At 39.5% G+C, this 21,525-nt stretch overlaps 1 protein-coding gene across 9 annotated transcripts in view; it reads left to right on the top strand.

The window, feature by feature from the left end:
* Positions 1 to 21,525, top strand: part of cdc42bpaa (CDC42 binding protein kinase alpha (DMPK-like) a) — a 47,560-nt gene that overhangs the window by 13,054 nt on the left and 12,981 nt on the right. For 3 of the 9 annotated variants that reach the window (XM_083545621.1, XM_083545618.1, XM_083545624.1), the window contains exons 5-23: positions 2,078 to 2,226; positions 11,303 to 11,396; positions 12,136 to 12,177; positions 13,177 to 13,377; positions 13,543 to 13,791; positions 13,960 to 14,039; positions 14,266 to 14,426; positions 14,579 to 14,698; positions 14,821 to 14,948; positions 15,064 to 15,306; positions 15,402 to 15,512; positions 16,027 to 16,274; positions 16,415 to 16,520; positions 18,246 to 18,370; positions 18,516 to 18,621; positions 18,776 to 18,924; positions 19,090 to 19,181; positions 19,285 to 19,361; positions 19,644 to 19,682. In XM_083545621.1, the coding sequence (XP_083401747.1) occupies positions 2,078 to 2,226; positions 11,303 to 11,396; positions 12,136 to 12,177; positions 13,177 to 13,377; positions 13,543 to 13,791; positions 13,960 to 14,039; positions 14,266 to 14,426; positions 14,579 to 14,698; positions 14,821 to 14,948; positions 15,064 to 15,306; positions 15,402 to 15,512; positions 16,027 to 16,274; positions 16,415 to 16,520; positions 18,246 to 18,370; positions 18,516 to 18,621; positions 18,776 to 18,924; positions 19,090 to 19,181; positions 19,285 to 19,361; positions 19,644 to 19,682 (2,520 nt within the window). The remainder of the gene's footprint in view (positions 1 to 2,077; positions 2,227 to 11,302; positions 11,397 to 12,135; positions 12,178 to 13,176; positions 13,378 to 13,542; positions 13,792 to 13,959; positions 14,040 to 14,265; positions 14,427 to 14,578; positions 14,699 to 14,820; positions 14,949 to 15,063; positions 15,307 to 15,401; positions 15,513 to 16,026; positions 16,275 to 16,414; positions 16,521 to 18,245; positions 18,371 to 18,515; positions 18,622 to 18,775; positions 18,925 to 19,089; positions 19,182 to 19,284; positions 19,362 to 19,643; positions 19,683 to 21,525) is intronic. The other 6 variants (XM_083545623.1, XM_083545620.1, XM_083545619.1 and 3 more) reach the window with 3 other exon arrangements.

The following is a 21,525-nucleotide window of genomic DNA, read 5'->3' as shown; positions in this document are numbered from 1 at the left end:
CTAACACGGTGCCAGTGCTTCCGTTATAGCCACTGTCTTTTTTTCAAGTAACCAGCAATCCTTTGTGTGATCCAATTTGGATTTCAATGGTTTGAGGGACAAACCCTTAAATCTTTAGATGAGGGGGTTTAGCATGGCATGTGTAATCATGAATGTCCTTCAGTAATTGTACAGCAAATATACAATGGTGTGTCCTGATTTCTTATTTTTTTGAATGTTTGTCACTTTAATGTTTCAGATCATCAAACTAATTTAAATATTACTAAAAGATAACACAAATGAACACAACATGCAGATTTTAAATGAAGGTTTTTATTATTGAGGGAAAACAAAATGCAAAACTACATGGCCCTGTGTGAAAAAGTGTTAAAACTGTGGTTTATCACACCTGAGTTAAATTTCTCCAGCCACACCCAGACCTGATTACTGCCTCACCTGTTTACAATTAAGAAATCTCTTAAATAGGACCTGCCTACTTTTTGAGATCTATTAATCTGGAAAAAGTTATAAAGCCATTTCTAAAGTTTTGGGATTCCAGCGAACCACAGTGGGAGCCATTATTCACACCCGGCAAAAACATGGACCAGTGGAGAACCTTCCCAGGAGTGGCCGGCCGACCAAAACTAACTCAAGAGCACAGTGACAACTCATCCAAGAGGTCACAAAAGACCTCACAACAACATCCAAAGAACTGCAGGCCTCACTTGCCTCAGATAAGGTCAGGGTTCATGACTCCACCATAAGAAAGAGACTGGGCAAAAATGGTCTGCATGGCCGCTGCTGAGCAAAAAATAACATAAAGGCTCGTCTCCGTTTTGCCAGAAAACATCTTGATGATCCCCAAGACCTTTGGAAAAATATTTTGTGGACTTACGAGACAAAAGTTGATCTTTTTGGAAGGTGTGTGTCCCATTACGTCTGGCGTAAAAGTAACAACGAAATATGGTGGTGGTAGTGTGATGGTCTGTGGCTGTTTTGCTGCTTCAGGGCCTGGAAGACTTACTGTGATTAAATGAAACCGTGATTTCTGCTCTTTACCAAAAAATCCTGAAGGAGAATGTCCAGCCATCTGTTTGTGACCTCAAGCTGAAGTGAACTTGGGTTCTGCAGAAGGACAATGATCCAAAACACACCAGCAAGTCCACCTCTGAATGGCTGAAGAAAAACAAAATAAAGACTTTGGAGTGGCCTAGTCAAAGTTCTGACCTGAATCCTATTGAGATGCAGTGGCATGACCTTAAAAAAGGCCGTTCATGTTAGAAATTACAACAATTCTGCATAGATGAGTGGACCAAGATTCCACCACAGCACTATAACAGACTCATTGCAAGTTATCGCAAATGTTAGATTGCGGTTGTTGCTGCTAAGGGTGGCCCAACCAGTTATTAGGTTTTGGGGGCAAACACTTATTCACACAGGTTCATGTAGTTTTGGATTTTGTTTCCCCCACAATGATTAAAAACTTTTATTTAAAAACTGCATGTTGTGTTCACTTGTTATCTTGTACTAATATTTAAATTGGTTTGATGATCTGAAACATTAAAGTGTGACAAACATGCAAAAAAAACAAGGAATCAGGCCAACGCTTTTCCACACCACTGTAGTCTTAGCATTTATTTAGCCATTTTGAGTTGGTATGATGACAAAATTACGCCTGCTGATTTAAAACTGAACCAATACAACTGCACCTGGAACAGGAACACTTTTGCTGAAATAGGACTGGCCCTTTAATGCAAAATGTGTTGAATTGTTCAATATTTGCCAACTGAACGGACACCATATTGGTGGAAAAGCTGTAACTGTGTTAGTATTATTTATAACCCTGTACTTGTGCATTTATTTATTAAATGTGTGTACATCGTGGTTATATTTTATTTAAGACCAGAAGAGTACTAATTGCTTGTTAATTCTTATGTACACTGTTCACGGTTCTTCTTAATAAGTCTCAACCTACTCCAGATAAGAGCTGAGCCAGATAGACAAGCAGAGGTTGCTGAGTAACATGAACAATAGTTGGTGAATGTATTATTCTGACACAGTAATGTAATATGGCTTCTGGCATGTCGTTCTCCTGCAGTATCTGGTGATGGATTATTATGTGGGGGGAGATCTCTTGACGCTGCTGAGTAAGTTTGAGGACCGTCTACCTGAGGAAATGGCCCGATTTTACCTAGCTGAGATGGTCCTGGCTATTGACTCTGTACATCAGCTCCATTATGTCCACAGGTAAGGTTCATGGTTCACTGCATACTGATGGACATCAAGCAGTCATGCATACTCTTTTTAACTAGACAGTTTAACAAGGCAGAAAGTGTCATGGTCAGGGCTCACTAACTAACAGATTACAGCATGATATCCTTGGCGAAACCCAGTTACCTGCATTGATCTGACTGAGAGCTATGTTGTAAATTGAATTTAAGATGTCTGTAATTACATAAATGACCTTGTGGATCTACATAATCTGTGCCTGGTGTTTCATTTTTATATAAGATTTTAGGGGCACACAGGTTTTTAAATGGAGGTGTTTTTTGTGAGCTGTTAATTGCATGTTGCTGAGAAGCAGATCTGAACTGTTCATGTGGAACCTGCTCACTCGTGTAGAATTAAAGATGGGTAATTACTTGTTTGGGTGTGCAGAGAGTTGTTCAGCACATGAAAGAATGCTTAGCACAATTTAACAGGCCAGGCGTTTTAATGTTGTCTTAACAATATTAAACAGTCATTATTAATGATTTATTTGTGTAATATGCTGCATTAAATAGAATTTGAGAGTTGTTGGTGTTGCACAAATATCAAAGTGGACTTGAATTCTAGCTAAGCAGCTATTATTGTGACTGGGGGTCGTTTCAGGAAAGACCAGTCTGAGCTTCCTGTGGGTTCAACCTTGTCGTTGTGCTATTGTGCTATTGCAACCCAAGTGTGCTCCTTGTAGAAGTTTATTTTCCATTTAGTATATTAACATGGTTTAGATTTTTTTATCATAGTGTTCTGTTACATGAGAATGCAATAGCAGTCTAGTGACTTTTGATTGGTGAATAGTTCTGTGATGCCAGGCACAATATTTCTGAGAAAGAAAAAAAAAGGGGGAGTGGTGGCTCCAGTGGGGGAGTGGTGGCTCCAGCGGTTAAGGCGCTGGGTTACCGATCGGAAGGTCGGGGGTTCAAGCCCCGGTATCGCCAAGCTGCCACTCTTGGGCCCTTGAGCAAGGCCCTTAACCCTCTATGCTCCAGGGGACCCTTACGAGAAAAAAAAATCAAGGACCGTGACGTCGGAGCGACGTGGGGCCGCCTTCCCGTGGGCTCACCACCTGCAGGAGGGACCGTAAGGGACCGGTGCTGAGAGGATTGGGCAGCAGTCGAAGGCGGGGGCCTTGACAGCCCGATCCCTGGACACGGAGAAGTGTCTGGGGAATCTGCTTAGACTACTGCCCCCGCGACCCGAATTACGGACAAGAGGGAGAAGATGAAATGAAAAAAATGAAATGAAAGAAAGAAAAAAAAAAGGTTTGGAAGTGTAATGTTTGGACTGAGCCCTTGACTTATCACATGGCATAGGATGAGCAGGGCATTCCTAAGTAGCTGTAGAACCAGTGTGGTAGGATGTCTTGTTAGTGTTTGACTGTTATGCTAGTGATGTGAGAAATAGTTTTGATATTAATGGTAGCCAAACTTGTGAAACTTGATTACCTGTAATTGCCAGACTATTAAGCGCACCCAAATGTAAGCACTGAATTTGACAAAGATTTTTCTTTTGAAAGATTTTTTTATTTTATTTTAAATACGCCGCACCTGTCTATAAGCCGCAGGTGTCTACATTGAAACTAATGAACTTTACACAGGCTTTAACGAAAGACAGTGCCTGTAACACGGCTTGTATACAGTAGCTTACCAAGAAAGTCATTGGTCACTGTCTTCCTCCTTCCTTTCTCAACAATTTCTCATTGACTTTTCGTGCGTTTAAAAATCACCATCGGTGAAGCTTTTCTCCCGATGCCGTGCAGCTCAGAACACAGGTGAAGTGCGTTTTTTTTTCATGCCCGGTTGTTTTCAGCGTAACGAATGATTCGCATTTCCTGTTGACAGTCCGAGTGAGCGGCAGGTCAAACGTCAGAGGAACCTCTAATACAAAGAGTTTCATTGGTTCACCAGGACCCGTTCTGCAATTTCATTGGTCTAATGATATGGGGCTCAGTTTTTTGGCTTGAAGTTTGTGAAACCGGGAAAAACCCAGGAAAATCCATAAATTAGCCACTTCATTGTTTAAGCTGCAAGGTTCAAAGCGTGTGTGGGGGGGGGGGAGTAGCCGCTTATAGTCCGGAAAATACGGTAATAAGTCTCTGAGAACATGGTACCACAAATCATGAATGAGCAGCAGTTACTGATAACTGAAATCCCACTGGTGTCTCACCCTTGAGAAAGCACATTATTGGAAGCTAACTAGCTCTCTGTCTATTGGGAAATGCATATATTAATACATATTTCTACATATTTGGAAATTCTGGCTGAAGTGGACATGTCAGCCATTTAATGCTGTCTTGAGTATTCAGTAAATATATTTAAATCGATTTAATATGCAAGTCATTTGAATGAATTGTTCAGGTGTATGTTTTTGGGTGACTGAGTCTATATGTTTAGCAAATAGTCTGACCCTGTGCCCTTGTCATAAGATGAACACTCCACACTGTCAGTGGTTTAGAGCATGCAGCTCATCAGAAAGAGATTTATTTCTTGCTAGCATTGTTTCAGTTTGATGTTTATTCTCCACTCTCCGGTGTGTGCGCATGTATGTTTATTTTAAAGGGTGCCATTTGATAAGTGTACTATTACGATAAACATGTCCTGGATTTTGCCACCTCATTGTCTCCTATCAGGGTCTGACCAGCTCTCCAGTGTCAGTGGTCAGGAACATGCATGCTGACCTGCCTGTGATGTATTACATAATACACAAACTCCTGTCAGATGCTGCTGGGATCTATCTGGGGAGAGAACTGTTTTGTGTCTCTTCTTTAAATAGTTTCTTACGCAGTCCTGTTTTTGTTAAAGGTGTTTAAGGGAAGGAAAGATGCATGAACTCTGTCAGTAAGTTTTTTGTGTTCTGGTTTTCTTTTAATTGGGTATTTTCTTGTAGGGTCAGTTATAAGAATATGCGGTTTGTGCTTTGTGGAGTCTTTTGTGCTCATCTTGTATATGTCTTGAAAGGGGAGAAAAATAGAAACACAGGCAGAAGTCTGCAAGAGAGTGAAACAAATTTAGAGCAGAGATAGAGAGAGAGAGAGCGAGAGACATTGCAAGCGAATCTGGGGGCAGTGGTAGGAATGCCGAGCTGGGGCGTGGTGAGCCGCAGCTGTGCAGGGCTTGAGAGTGTGTGTCCTGAGCTGGAATGCTGGGACCTCCCTCAGGAATGAGCAGTTCTGCAGCCTCAGTGTCTCTGTGGGAAAGGAGGAGCAGTCATGCTTCATACGTCCCTGACCTCCAGAGCTCATAACCCCAAAACACTGACTCACCACGAGTTACACAGAACCTCAGCCACTGTAGCTTACATTCCTCAGCTTTCTATTAGTAGGAAACACTATACTTAATGTGCACTGCAATCTATCTATAACTCCTACATAATTTCCTGCTCTTAGGTAAGCCTGGAGAATGAGGCTGTGGGTAAAACAAAGTTGAACTGCATTAAGGCTTTATAAAGTATGCAGAGGAAGTCATTTCTGTGTAATGCAGAATGCATTCGTTTAATATTGTATCATCTGCAGATGTTTTCTGCCTGCACCACACAAATTCGTTGGACATGGTGGGTTATTCTTTTGTCATTCATATTTCAAAAGCTGTTGGATTATAGTGCAGTACAAGGGCTTTTCAGTTGGTTGCACATTTAATTTGTATAAAATTATCAGTGTTGGAAATATAAACAAGATCATTTACTTTTAGAAATGAACAATTAAATATATATTTTAGAATTTTAGTTCGATGCACCAATAATGAATAATAATTATTTGCCCTTGTGTTAAACCATTAAAATATACAATATTAAATTGTACTATCCACAAGACACTATTAACTGGGCTTTGTTTGCATTATTTAGTCCCCTGGAAGTTCAGTGAACATTTTGAAGAGAAGAAAAAAAAGAAAGTTTAACACCTGTTGAGGAAATGAGCAGTAATTGAGACAGGATGTGGTGTCAATATCAAGCCACATAAATGGAAGTGGTAGGCCACTTCCCTTTTCTTTTGTTTGCATGGGAAATGATAAAGAGGAATTGTGGCTGGATGCTGAGCTGTGTGGGTGTGTGTGAGGGTTGGTGGGGAAGTGTAGTGTAAATAAGTGGTTGGCAGTGCAGACAGAGCTGTGTGACAGATCGTGACAGATCGGGCCAGAGGGTCAGTCTGTCGCCCTGTAGTCCTGCTGAGAACCTGCATCTAGGGCATGAGGCTTTCATAGGGTTTAAAAGAAATGCTGCTTTTCCTCACTCCAATTATCGCTTTATTTTATTCTTCACCTGCTGCCTTATGCTGTTTTGAACCAGCTGAACGATGACAGTCATTGTACCTTCATGCACACACATGCACACATTCATTCTCAGGTGCTTATGTCACAATTTATTCTCTATAATTGTATTTTTTGTTTTCCTTGCTCTTTACTTTTTATATATTTGATGTGATGTATGCGTCTGGGACTTCTGTTTATTTTTGAGTAGAGATTGGAGATTTAAATTTTTCCAGAAAGATATAAATAAAGTAAATGAACCCGTGGCTAGTTAAACAGTGGAAGATAAAGATCAAATATGTGCCGACTGGCATACATTATAAAGTACTTACACAGTGACATTCCTTAGGACAAGGAGGAAAATGACTGATTATCACAACAAGATTACTTTGAAGGGAGGAGCATCATTTATTCTGTTCTGCGACAGACACATTTTAGGGAGCAGAGGGGAGCTCTGGAGCTTGCCTTTAGCGGTCACAGATTTAAAGACGGTATAAATGGTTAAAAATGATTTTCTTTCTTTGTTGAAGAAGCTCTCGAGGTTATGCTTTCGGCATGCTTACTTTTGCTCCCTCTGTCTTGGTTTCACATTGGTAAAGGTATGAAAAAGCCTGTTGCTCTCTCAAGCTTTTTTTCTTCTTCTCTGTAGACTGTTGAGAGATCAAGGGAGTGTAGTGTCCTCATCCACAGTGCCTTGTTTCTGTAAACACTACTTTAGAACAGATAAGAGTTGGAGTCACCTTCCCAGCATGCCACAATACACGAATCACACACGCCTTAATTGGAAATCTCCAGAATTGCCCTCTTTTCTTTCGCCTCCCTATCTCCTCCCTCGTTCTTTCTTTTGTCCTCTTTTTGTCTGCCCCTCTTTTTGTCTGCCCCTCCCACCTTTTTTTATATTTTTCTATTCTCTCTTCTGCTTTTCTGGTCTCTTTGAGGCAAAGAGAACTTACTCTGGCTTTATGATTTTGATTACTTTCCTCCTCATCATTTACCTTTCTGAGAATCACAGTGTGTCTAGATTTTTTGTGGGTCTGCTTCCTCTCTGTACTCACTGCCAATAAAACTGTGTTCCATGTCTTCCTCCTGAAAGTATGCCCATGTTTACATGCTCCAGCATGCCTCTGACGCTCATCCTAGCCTTCAGCTTGGCAGATTCTGCCAAATTTGGAAAAGCCTGACTCTGTACTGTGTGTGTGTGTGTGTGTGTGGCTGGATTTGCCAGAGTATTAACTGCTTCCTCATTTATTTTTGTTATTCTATTAATAGTGTGTTATTCAAAAGTTTTTGTTTCCAGAAGAGAGAGACACAAAATGACATGTGGCACAAAATATTTTACTCTGGTGTGCGGACTTCACGTACATAAGCTATGTGTTTATAAGAGCCTATAAGAAGGGGGTTTGTAATTGTAATTAAAGGTGAATTCATCTCCAACCTGACCAATATCTTTATTTTGCTGTAGAGGTAATTTGCATATATATTGCCATAACATAGCTGTAAAAAATGCATGATACACTGACAAGGTTAGCCATATGCCTTTTTGTTTTGCATAACTGTAAAAGAAAATTGATTAATAGATTTAACACTTGCTGCTATTTAGTGGGTTAATCAAAGAAAAAATAAACATTCAGAGCCTGCAGAAAGCCATAGGCCTGCTAACAAATTGTTTCCTTTAACCACACAACACATGCAAATTGTATATAATTACTAGTAAATAACAGTTGAAAAACCACAGACCATATTCCAGAGTAGTGGGGGTTGATGGCTGTTTTTTTCGAACAACAAATATGACAAATGTCATACAAACATCTGCGGTTGTGTCACACACAAAGTAGTGGCATTGACTCAATAATAATTTTGGTTAAAACAAGGCCTACCTTTTTAATTTTTAGGTTAATCCATTTTTTCATTGACTGCAAAGCATATTTTAAACATTTTTCATGGTGATATGTTCATGCCATTCAACTCTTACATCTAATGTGCTGTGGGACAGAATGGATCTAACCTTAATCTCCAGTGGTTTGGATACAGGCTTGTAACTCCGCATGCTGGCTGGTCAGCTTATGCAGGAGGGAAGAAATTATTTTTTAACCAGTAATGCATTTTACTTGAGCTCACCGATCCTTGACCACACACACACACACACACACACACACACACACACACAACTGACATCTCCCCCTGGTAGAGTCTAGCCACCTGCCCACCTGTGACACCTGAGCCCAGCCAGCTCTTTACCACCTGCTTTACTTTGTGTGTATCATCTCAACAGTTGTGCTCATGCACATCTATCCACAAGGTAAACTTTGGTTTCCTTCAGCTGAAATGCTATGCATTCACTGGCTTTCTCATACCTAATTATAGGACCAGCTGTAAAAGATCAGTCATCTGTGTTAACTTTCTGCAGATCAGCTGTATTTCAATTCATTCACCTAAACCCTGCATAATTGAAGGCTTTCTTCTCATGACATTCATTCAACTAAATGAATTAGGAATGTTGGAATACAGAATGCAATCGGAAGAAGAATGATGTAGACCATATTAATACATAATTCATTCACTTTGGTTCATTAAATGTGTGAAGTCCATGGTTGTCTTAGCTTCATTATTCAATGCATCACATTAAATAATGTTTGTCTGTAGATGATTGGCGATCCCTAAAGAGATGTGCCTAGGCAAGGGCAAGGGTGGGGGGAAGGTAGTCAGGCCATTTACTTCCTGTGACCATATGTCTACTCAGTCAGTCCTAAGCAGGACTATTAAAGCATCTTTTGAAGCTCCCTTTGTAATTTAGTCTTTAAATTATGTTCCTCTTTTTACACATCATTGAAGAATCAGTGTTAATATTGTATTCAGCAGATTCCCAGTAGTAACAGGAATGAAATATTGCTCCAGCCAATTGTTTGCCTGTGCAGGTTTATGAGCATGGAAATTCTAATTCACAAAGAGGTTTATAATTATTATTTTGTGTGTGATAATTAAAGTGTAGTACTTCCAGATGCTTTAAAGTTATTAGACCTTATTTTTATACCTTACTATCTCTTACTATCTCTAAAAAAGCTTATATATTTACCCCACAATTGGGAACCTGACAATTCTTTTACAATATTATTTTTATTATTATTTTTATTATTATTATTATTATTATAACTATTACTGAGGATCGGTAGTTTTTGCTGTTCCATGCCTAGAAATTGACAAATGTTTGATTTTCCATCAATCTTAAGGTAAGCAAAGGATTATAGGTCCTCTCAATAATGAAACTGATGTCAGATTTTGCAAAGCATTTATCACAACTCAAAGTTTTATTGTGACTTCACAGACTTTATGATTGAAATCACCTAAAAGAATAACCACTTCAATGCAACGATCCTGTCTCTTTCAAACCATGTAACTTAAAAGAGTCACTGATGAAGTTATCGTAATTCTCAGCCCTAGACGAATAGGCAAATCCAATTTTTTCTCAATGTGGGTTAGGTGAAATTTTTCAGAGTTAATATTCTCAAATGGACTTGCGCTAAAGCTGTGTGATTATTGACTGTTTGGGCCACAGCTGCCCCCTGCTGGAGTGCTTTGTTAAAGTGTTGTAGTGCTAGAATTTTTTTATGCTCTCAATGCTGAGTATTCAGTCATCTATTCAATTACTTTGACCAATGCATACAGACATTCTAAATATTTACCAGATTTGTTGGACAAATGGCTCTTAGTTTTGCCAATGGTTTTAATAGCCATAAAAAATATACATTATTAGTTCTTGTTTTCATATAAAAAAATCTGTCCACAGAATTGTTGGAGTGTTGAGAGAAAGAGAAAGTCTGCCAAAACTGGGGCTTGTGCTATCTCGGTCTCTTAAGGCTGCATATGAATATTGCTCAGAATTCCCTTGGGGTGTTTCTCCAGTAGCTGTAGCCTTCTATAAACACTGAGGCAAAGTGAAAAGAACAGGGAAAAGGAACAAATAAACAGTCTGCAATAAGGTGGAAATCCAAAGTACTATACAATCTCTTGATTTCTCTGGAATGCCAAATGTACTCAGCCACCAGCAAGAGGTGCTTTAATGTCTGTCTTTCTTAGTTTAAATGCATATTTAGTTTTTGCATATTTTTAAGTGTATTTTGACGTTCTTAATGCCACCAGTTAATCGACGCAAACATCTGCTTAGGCTTGTAATTTTTCCTAGAATCCCCAACTGTGTTTTAGTTTTTTGGGTTTTTTTGTGTGTGATTGTATCCATCATTCTTCTATTTTTCTTCAGTTTAAGAAATACATTCCTGTTCTTTCTTTTGGTTGATGTATCTTGGAAAATCTGTGTAATAGTTAGCTTGAAGTATTTGGCCTTTATAGACTGATGGACAAAACAGAGATGAGTGTTCAGTTCAAGGTCTAAACAGTCGTATGTTTCAGGTTATGCCAAACATTTCTGTTTATATTTCCAAAGGCAGTAACAATAGTCATAATGGTGTTATTTTGTAGTCTTGCATAACCTTGAGTTTTAAAGGAATTCGCTTTTGGTAGGAGTCCTTACTATGGATTGTTGTTTATTGTGTTATGCGTTGTGTTAAGGTATGTGTTGTTTGAGGGACACTGAGGGCATATAGGGTGTTAGTATACTATAGTATAGTCCTGGGCCCAACGTGGAAGTGAGTTTGAAGAGCGTGAACTAATGACCTACCTGCCTGTTAAACTTGTTCTGGTATTGGTCAGAATCCTCACTGCATCTTCTGCATGACTGATGTTTAATGATTGGTGTTCCATATATTTTGAATCCAGCAGTTTATTTGTTACTATACTGAGTAGTTGATTTCTGCGCTCTTTTACAGAGACATCAAGCCAGACAACATTCTGTTGGATATGAATGGACACATTCGGCTGGCTGACTTTGGCTCCTGCCTCAAACTCATGGATGATGGAACGGTAAGGATGCACTCTCACTGCTAAAACAGAGGGATGTAAGATTTTGGAATTCTACCCAAAAGCTTCTTATGGAAGAACATTTCTTAACATGTGTTGTGTTGCTCCCTTCGTTGGTACGTGGATTTACATTGCGTAATTTCTCGAGAATTTAGGCAGTGTCCCAAACTCAACAAGCGATGCAGTTTGAAGTTTGGAACGTGGCCCAAGAGTTCTCGATAAGCGTTATTTATCATGCTAGTTGAAACAGGGAGAAAAGAATACACATAAAGGAGGGCCAGGCATTTTAGATGAATAATATGAGAATGAAATACAAAAATGCAGATGACCATCTTTTATTTACACTTTCTGTCCCTGAATAGTAATAATTTTGCTCGTCACCAGGTAGTCCAGTTTATTTTGTGTGCAGTGCAGATTCTAACAAAACAAAGCTATCCAGTTTAACCACAAAGCTCTTAAAAAAAAAAAAAAAAAAAAAAAATATATTTTTTAGTATAGCAGATTATCAAGGCAAATGTAATAAAAAAAAAAACCAAACAAAAAAAAAACACTATACTTTTGTTGGTTTTCTTGTTTGATAACCTGGCCCAGTCTGTGGTACAGTAATCCCAAAGGAAAATGAGTCAGAAAATGCAATGTATTATTAGAAGTATATCGCCATGAAAAGTTAAAGCACGTAGGAAACAATAGCTGTTTTATTACCTTTATCTAAGATTTGTTGTTGTTTTGTGGCACATCACAGACAGCTCGGCAGGATTTTCCCCTGTCCTCCGACAAGACGAGTGTGAGTGTGTGTGCGTGTGTCTTAGCATGCTTACACATGCGTGCTTAAAGCTGTTCACGTGTGTGGATGTATGTGTAGAGAAACAGTGTATCATGAGCAGAAGAATTTACTTTCTCACTTCCACAAATTCTTCCAGCTGCACACATTTGATACAGGCTTCACTTTGTCTGCTCTGTTCCATGATAACAGAAAGGGAACTCCAGTCTACGGCAGTGTCTCTGTCGGTCTCTCTATCTATCTATCTATCTATCTATCTATCTATCTATCTATCTCTCTCTCTCTCTCTCTCTCTCTCTCTCTCTCTCTCTCTCTCTCTATATCTATCTATCTATCTATCTATCTATCTATCTATCTATCTATCTATCTATCTATCTATCTATCTATCTATCTATCTATCTATCTATCTATCTATCTATCTATCTATCTATCTATCTATTTATTTATTTATACACCTTCCAGCGTATAGGCCTGGCTGATCTTTTTGTCTTTCAGAAATATATTCGCAGTTCTGTAAAATATGATTTTCCCATGGTTCCACTGGTTACATCCAATGAAAGCATGAACCACTGTGCATCAGCATTTTGCTTAATGTCATTTTTAAGAGGCATTTCTGAGCACATGGCTTCTTGGACAAATCTCAATCGGCGCTGATTAACACACTTCTAATGGCTTTGCCAGCATTGTCTGTGTGCAAGTTGAAATAAAATAGATTTGTTGAAGGACTGGCAGCATAAAACTCTCAACAGACTGCCAGATCTTACAACACTCAGCACTGCTGATGCCTGCTATAAATGACCCTGTACTTCACCCCATTAAAGGATGCTATAAAATTATGAGGGGGTGATCATGATTGTGAAATTGGATTTCATGGTTTGTAAAGATGCAATAAAGTATTTTCTTTGTGGCAGAATTATTTCATTGTGGCTCAGCAGTCTTTCTGCCTCCATGTAAACATATCGTCCACTTTAGTGCTGATTGTTTTATGCGTTATCTTTTTAGGTACAGTCCTCTGTGGCGGTTGGCACTCCAGATTACATCTCTCCTGAGATCCTGCAGGCCATGGAGGATGGCAAGGGCAAATATGGCCCCGAATGTGACTGGTGGTCTCTAGGGGTCTGCATGTATGAAATGCTGTATGGGGAAACCCCCTTCTATGCTGAGTCTCTAGTGGAGACGTACGGCAAGATAATGAATCACAAGGTAAGGGATTGTTATGAGCTTCGATTATAACATCATTGTAAATTGCAAAAAAAAAAAAATCATGAAACTCATAAAAATGTATATATAGCCATGTCATTTGTTTCTTTATGCTACTTTTTGCTTTATTCTGAAGTAACCATCCTTTCAAATCATGCCCTTAACTAGGAGCGGTTTCAGTTTCCTGCTAATATCACAGAGGTGTCTGAGAATGCCAAAGACCTGGTCCGCAGGCTTATTTGCAGCAGGGAGCACCGGCTAGGCCAGAACGGCATTCAAGACTTCAAGCAACATCCTTTTTTTTCTGGCATTGACTGGGACAACATCCGAAACTGTGATGCTCCATACATTCCTGAAGTCAGCAGTCCTTCAGACACTTCCAACTTTGATGTGGAGGATGACTGCCTCAAAAACACAGTGTGTTATATTTTCTTTAGTGTTCCTATTTATTTTTATTATAGTGTTTGTTAACCATAAGTAGTATCATGTCTTGTGATCAATCAACCTGAGTAAATTTTAGATGTTGCAAAAGTGTTTTCCTGAACTGGTTAATTGTGCCCAATTTCTTTCGTTCTTTATGTCCAGGAGACAATGCCTCCTCCATCTATAACAGCCTTTTCTGGACATCATCTTCCATTCGTCGGCTTTACTTACACTAATCAGTGGTAAGCTTAACAATCACCATTCTTTGTATTCTCATTTTGGCAGAGAAATATACTCTTGTGCAAATTGATTTAAAACAAAAAATTAAAATAGGATTGAGATGATGTTGCTTTTTCCAAAGATGAACAAATAAATGCTTTTTTTTTTATGTACTTGTCAGTGGGTAAACAATTGAATACAATGAGATTTCAAACAGAATTGACACATTTGACTGCCTCTGTCCACCAGCTCTCTATCTGATCGTGGGTGTCTGCGCGAGTGTGCACCACCTGTGCAGATGGACGTGTGTGTACAGCGCAGCTTAGAGGAGAGCCTAGCTACTGAGGCATATGAGAGGAGGCTTCGCCGTCTGGAGCAGGAAAAATTGGAGCTTAGCCGCAAACTGCAAGGTCTATTACATAGTAATCACATAATCTGAGGTGCACTGTATGTTCTAATATTAGTTCTGACTCTTTTGGTAAGCATGTTTAACCATGTAGTTTTAAATGACGTTTAATAATGTTAACCTTCATCCATTCTTTGGATTCTTATTTTTGTAAAGAGTCCACAAAGACTGTTCAAGCTCTGCAGCATGCTGGAGATGCTCCAGGCTCTGCTAACAGAGAGTTTGAGATAAGGGGCCTTAAAGAGGAGATTGAGACTTTAAAGAAGCAGATAGCAGGTAACGAAATGTTTCTATAACGTTTGTTATGCCACATAGTATATTCTTCCTGCAGTCTTTCCTGTGATTCTAAATGTATCTTTGACTGGGTTTCCACCCATTTTTGGTTCGTCATTCCTCAGACTCTGGTCAGCAAAAGTTGGAACAGGCCAGTGAAGCCCGCAAAGATCTGGAGGATTCCACCAAACACATCTGCTCTCTTGAGAAACAGATAAAAAGCATGAAACAGGAGAGGGAGGACATGCAAAAGGTACAGGATTATAAGGCTCCAAAAGAACCTTATTTGGCCACCTATCTAGGCTTGTCCGTAACTGTGTAATTCCTTTTTACTAGAACTGTATCTTTAGTCTTACCTCTTTTTGTAGGAGCTCAATGAGTCTGCAGAGAAGCTGAAGGTTATGGGGAAGGAACTGAAAGAGGCCGACAGCCAGAGAAAGCTAGCTATGCACGAGTACTCTGAGATGAGTGAGCGATTGACAGAGCTGCGTTCACAAAAACAGCGCCTCTCTCGCCAACTACGAGACAAAGAAGAGGAGATGGATGCGCTCAACCAAAAGCTGGAGGCCCTGAAGCTAGATTTGCGCAAAACAGAAAGGACAAGAAAAGAGGTGGGTAAAACTCTGAGACTGTCACACTACTGTTTTATCAGATCTGTCAAATAAATACAATGAGACTTGATTGTGTATTGGGTTATTTATTTAAGATGGAAGCCCAGGCAGAGGAGCGTGCCTCAGAAGCCCAGAAAGAGAAGAAGTTGAAGGAAAGCAGTGAAAAATATAGCAGACAGCTAGAGGAGGAATTGGCAGCAGTGAAGGTTTAAAGCATTTCTTTGCATTTTCTTGCATCCACTAATTAATTTCACCAAATGAATGCTTTTTCAATCAAAACTGTATGTACCAGATCCTGTACAATTACCGTAAACAGTAATTTAAACGTTTCCCTGTACTAAGAGAAGAACAATTACAAGCTCCCATATTGCATGTTTAAAGGCAGTTGCTCTAGAATGCTTTCATGATGTTGTACATTAGTCATTGGTGTTTATCTTTTTAAAGATGGGACTTCAGATAACCATATCACTGTATCCTACCTAGAAATACTTAACAATTAAATTTGTTTTACTTAGATATTTATTAAATAACTGCTTCATTAGCCCAGAGGTCAATTGTGAATGGTTTTTACCTAATTGCAAAAGTTTGTGTCTCTCCCTGAGACTTTTCTGTATAGAGGAACTTGTTGACATTATATGATCGAATTGCAGTAGACAAATTGTTCAGACAGTCTTCTTGATCGAGAACTGGGAGTGTAAATTGTTGTGTGTTTTGGAATAGCAAAAGCAGGCAGGTCGCTATCCTGCTGCCGGAGCCCCTGAGCAGCACCAGGAGCTCTCTAAGCTGCGTGCCGATCTGGAGAAGAAGACAGTGTTTTATGAGGAGGATCTGTCTCGCCGTGATGTCCAACATGCAAATGAGCTGAAGAGCCTAAAAAAGGAGCTCCATGATGCTGATGTGCAACATCTCTCTTTGAAAAAAGAAATAATGATGTTAAAAGACAAACTAGAGAAGACCCGCAGAGAAAGGTACAGCACCGGTGTTAAAATCCACTGTGTGCACATTTTTCTGTATGGTTTTTAAATGGTACAGTCAAAGTCGTTTTCATTATAAAAACACAATGTTCTAAAGAGTTGATAAATGCTATGTCATCTCCTCAACCCCACAGTCAGAATGAACGAGAGGAGTTTGAGACGGACTACAAGCAAAAGTACGAAAGGGAAAGAGTGCTGCTGATGGATGAAAACAAGAAACTATCAAGTGAACTGGACAGTGTAAGCAATTCTGCTCATGTCCCTTTGTGACTTTTCTTATTTCTGCCTCGCAGGCACACACTAGCACATCAAGCTCATATTATCCATGTCTTTATTCAGAACATCATGTTCTGTTTTTTTGTTTTTTTTGTGGTTATAACGATGTGATCAGAAGCATGACTGGTGGCAGTGCTGGAGTACTAAGGGCAGCCAGCCTCTTTTGATTTACTTTGTTAATCAAAGGAGTTCTTGTGCATCATAGTGTTTTCTAGACATTCCAGGCAGGCAAAGCACATACTGGGACACATGGTAAGCTTTATAGAGAGCATGTGTATGACGCACTACCCCTTAGGACAGCTCATTCTGGCGTCAGGATGCCTGGCTGCATTAAGGGAAAAAAAATGAGCACAATGTCTTGTCTTCTAAGTTCCCACAAATGGTGTCCCTATGCCCCAATGCTGTTTGGTTTACCACAGGTTATTTCACAGCAGGTCTGTAAAGAAAAATGAACAGTGGCTTGGTCAATGATAATCTGGGAAGTAAAAAATTTTTAAATACAATTGCAATGCACTAATTGTATTTGAAAATGCTGCAATTATTGTGTGGTTTGCAAATATACTGAAATCATTCAGACATTAGAAGGCATGAACATATCTCTGTGAACTTTCACTGTGTTGCCGCTGTCTGATGTTCTTAAGAAGTCAGTCGGTTGTAAGCAGAATAATGCAAATATGGAAAGTGAAATTGGAGACACATTAGCACCCTGTGCTCACTGCAGAGGTTTGTTGCTCCGGTCAGTTCGTATTTACAATGTGTTTAGATGCTTCACTGGCCCTTTAAATAAACATCTACATCAGTAAGCCAACATGTTTACACCAGATAGGCAGAGCGGTGTCTACACAGATTGGATTATGTTTATGAATGAAACCAATTTTTAGAAAAAGGGGCTAAGGGGACCGTCTGTGCAGAATATCAGTGACACAGAGGCTTTGAATTCTGCTGTGCTCACCTTACAACATAAGTGACACAGCTTATATTAACATTCTGTAATTTTTTTATGGGAGGTATTCTTCTCTGAACAGCTTGTGTTTCTGGATTATTTATTGTATGCAGAGCCCCTGACTGGCGCCTAACAGATTTACTAAGTGAACATTAGTAGTCCACGTGAGGTTTCAACAGAACTTATGATGCATTTAATAGTAAACGGACAGTAGTCAAACCCTCTCCCAGTTGTGTGTGCATATTCATGAGTTACTCCCAGACTGTGTGCTTTTAAAATGCTTCTAAAGAGCAGTTTTCTATTTCTATATACCGGGCTTTATATTCTTATCATTCATTCTTAATCCAGCCTTATATATTTCATTGGTTAAATATAATTCTACTTTGAGAGAATGAGTAACATTTGGAGAGAGAATGCGAGCAGGTACAAAAACCTGGTAACCAGTGCACTTGTTGGAGAGGCTTGTATTGTTCAATACATTTTAAATGTAAGCAATTTTCTGTATCACGCCTTATTAATTAATTATTAAATTGAATGACTTGAAGGGGGAGAAACGAAAATCAGCCAAACGTACCGGTCAAAAAAAAATCAGTATTTTATATCAGCCATCGCCTGCTCTGGTTTCTAAATATCAGCATCGGTCAGAGAAAACCCCATATTGGTTGACCTCTAGTTTACTGCATATTTTCTAGTATACATTTTTACAGTACATGTGGTGATAATCTGTTGTTTCTGTGTGTCTGTAGTTGATGATCTCGCATAAAAAGTTGAACAGCAGTCACAAGCAGCTGGAGGAGGAAATGAGAGAGTTGGCTGATAAGAAAGAGAGTGTTGCCCACTGGGAAGCTCAAATCACAGAGATCATTCAGTGGTGTGTGACCCATCAACCAAGACATTTCTTTGTCACCTGACTTACTAGTTCAGCAAATATGTTAGTTTATAATGCATTATAGTATCACAGAATATCTGTGATCTGATTGTCATTAGTTGTGAAATGTATAATTTTTGTTCCACAGGGTAAGTGATGAGAAAGATGCACGGGGCTACCTTCAGGCCCTGGCTTCAAAGATGAATGAGGAGCTGGAGGGCCTGAGGAACACCAGTCTTGGTGCTCGCTCTACGGTAGAGTTTTTTTTTTTTTTTTTTTTTTATTAATGGGCTAAAATATTTGACATCTTAAAAAATCTCTTACTATGTAACTCTTGGAGAAGAACAGAAAAAAAAAACTAAATTAGAAAATGATCAAAAAATGATATATATTTTTTCATCACGACAGGACATGCCATGGAAGATGCGACGACTGGCTAAATTAGACATGTCTGCCCGTCTGGAGCTGCAATCTGCACTGGACTCGGAGATAAAAGCAAAACAAACCATCCAAGATGAGCTAAATAAAGTGAAGGGCACCAACATGGCCACTGAGTGGTAAGGCTTTTCAGCTGCATGCTTTAGAGATTTCCCTGCTGTTAAATACACCATATTTTGCACTGTCAGCTATGAGTTTATTCAATAAATATTAGTGTTGGGCTGGAAGTCTGTGGGGTGTACACAATTTTTGCCATCATTTAAATCTTATTTCCCCTCCTTCAGCAAACTCCAGGAATCTGAGAAGAGGAACCAAGAATTACAGGCAGAGATTGAGAGACTGAAACGAGAAACAGAAGAACTGCGCTTGTCTAAGGGTACATTTTTCCAAACCCTCTTCCACAACTTGAGCTGTTTAGCCACTCACATTGTTGGATGTACAGCATACTGTGTTTGATAAGTCGTTTTTTTGTGTTTCAGGTGTGAAGCACCAAGATTCACAGAACTCCTTTCTCGCATTTCTCAATGCCCCGACTTCTGCCGTGGAACATTTTGATGTTAGTACCAATCAACTAAACACTTCAGAATGTCATAATTATATGAACATAATACAGCTGGGATGTTTAACTGTCATGCATTAGTGTTGATGTTGCTATTGATTGCTTTCCCCCCGGACCTTTGCTTATAATCCCAAACTGTTTTATGATTCCATCTGCTTCTCACGCAAGCTTGTTCCAAACCAAAACATTCTCAGACATGCCCTTGATGCTGAAGATTTGTTACTAGTCCCTGTATTGACATGATCTTCTTTTGATTTTGATTTTTTGTTTATATTAAAGCGTTCTCCTGCCTGTGGTCAAGCCAGCAAAGGCAGACATGTAAGCTCTTGGTTTGTCTTGGTGGTACATTGGGTGCAGTGATTTTTATTTTTATTTTGGTGTTTTTATTGACTGATGCTTTCCGTGGCTTTAATGCATGTGTTTATATCCTCGTATTGCATGGATCTGGACTTGAATCTGGACATCATTGTAATGTGTGGTATTTAGGTGATGACTTATGGGTGTGATCTGTACTGTTGCTCTGTTCTTTATCTGTGAACTGGGGTGGAGCTTCTTTCTCAACTTCTATATTAATCATATCTTTATATCCGTAGAACTTTATACATCAACTTAAGCCTAGATGTAAGAAAGTGGGAGACTTATATGTACAGTGAGGAAAATTAATATTTGAACACCCTGCTATTTTGCAAGTTCTCCCACTTAGAAATCATGGAGGGGTCTGAAATTGTCATCGTAGGTGCATGTCCACTGTGAGAGACATAATCTAAAAAAAATAATCCAGAAATCACAATGTATGATTTTTTAACTATTTATTTGTATGATACAGCTGCAAACAAGTATTTGAACACCTGAGAAAGTCAATGTTAATATTTGCTACAGTAGCATTTGTTTGCAATTACAGAGGTCAAACGTTTCCTGTAGTTTTTCACCAGGTTTGCACACACTGCAAGGGGGATTTTGGCCCACTCCTCCACACAGATCTTCTCTAGATCAGTCAGGTTTCTGGCCTGTCGCTGAGAAACACGGAGTTTGAGCTCCCTCCAAAGATTCTCTATTGGGTTTATGTCTGGAGACTGGCTAGGCCATGCCAGAACCTTGATATGCTTCTTACAGAGCCACTCCTTGGTTATCCTGGCTGTGTGCTTCGGGTCGTTGTCATGTTGGAAGACCCAGCCTCGACCCATCTTCAATGCTCTAACTGATTGAAGGAGGTTGTTTCACAAAATCTCGCAATACATGGCCCCGGTCATCCTCTCCTTAATACAGTGCAGTCGCCCTGTCCCATGTGCAGAAAAACACCCCCAAAGCATGATGCTACCACCCCCATGCTTCACAGTAGGGATGGTGTTCTTGGGATGGTACTCATTATTCTTCTTCCTCCAAACACGTTTAGTGGAATTATGATCCAAAAGTTCTATTTTGGTCTTATCTGACCACATGACTTTCTCCCATGACTCCTTTGGATCATCCAAATGGTCATTGGCAAACTTAAGACGTGCCTGGACATGTGCTGGTTTAAGCAGGGGAACCTTCCGTGCCATGCATGATTTCAAACCATGACGTCTTAGTGTATTACCAACAGTAACCTTGGAAATGGTGGTCCCAGCTCTTTTCAGGTCATTGACCAGCTCCTCCCGTGTAGATCTGGGCTGATTTCTCACCTTCCTTAGGATCATTGAGACCCCACGAGGTGAGATCTTGCATGGAGCCCCAGTCCGAGGGAGATTGACAGTCATGTTTAGCTTCTTCCATTTTCTAATGATTGCTCCAACAGTGGACCTTTTTTCACCAAGCTGCTTGGCAATTTCCCCCTGGCCCTTTCCAGCCTTGTGGAGGTTTACAATTTTGTCTCTAGTGTCTTTGGACAGCTCTTTGGTCTTGGCCATGTTAGTAGTTGGATTCTTACTGATTGTATGGGGTGGACAGGTGTCTTTATGCAGCTAACGACCTCAAACAGGTGCATCTAATTTAGGATAATAAATGTAGTGGAGGTGGACATTTTAAAGGCAGACTAACAGGTCTTTGAGGGTCAGAATTCTAGCTGATAGACAGGTGTTCAAATACTTATTTGCAGCTGTATCATACAAATAAATAGTTAAAAAATCATATATTGTTATTTCTGGATTTTTTTTTTTTAGATTATGTCTCTCACAGTGGACAT

This window comes from Silurus aristotelis (genome assembly GCF_946808225.1).
Source record: "Silurus aristotelis genome assembly, chromosome: 6".
Lineage (NCBI taxonomy): Eukaryota > Metazoa > Chordata > Actinopteri > Siluriformes > Siluridae > Silurus > Silurus aristotelis.
This window is presented reverse-complemented; position numbering and strand designations above follow the sequence as displayed.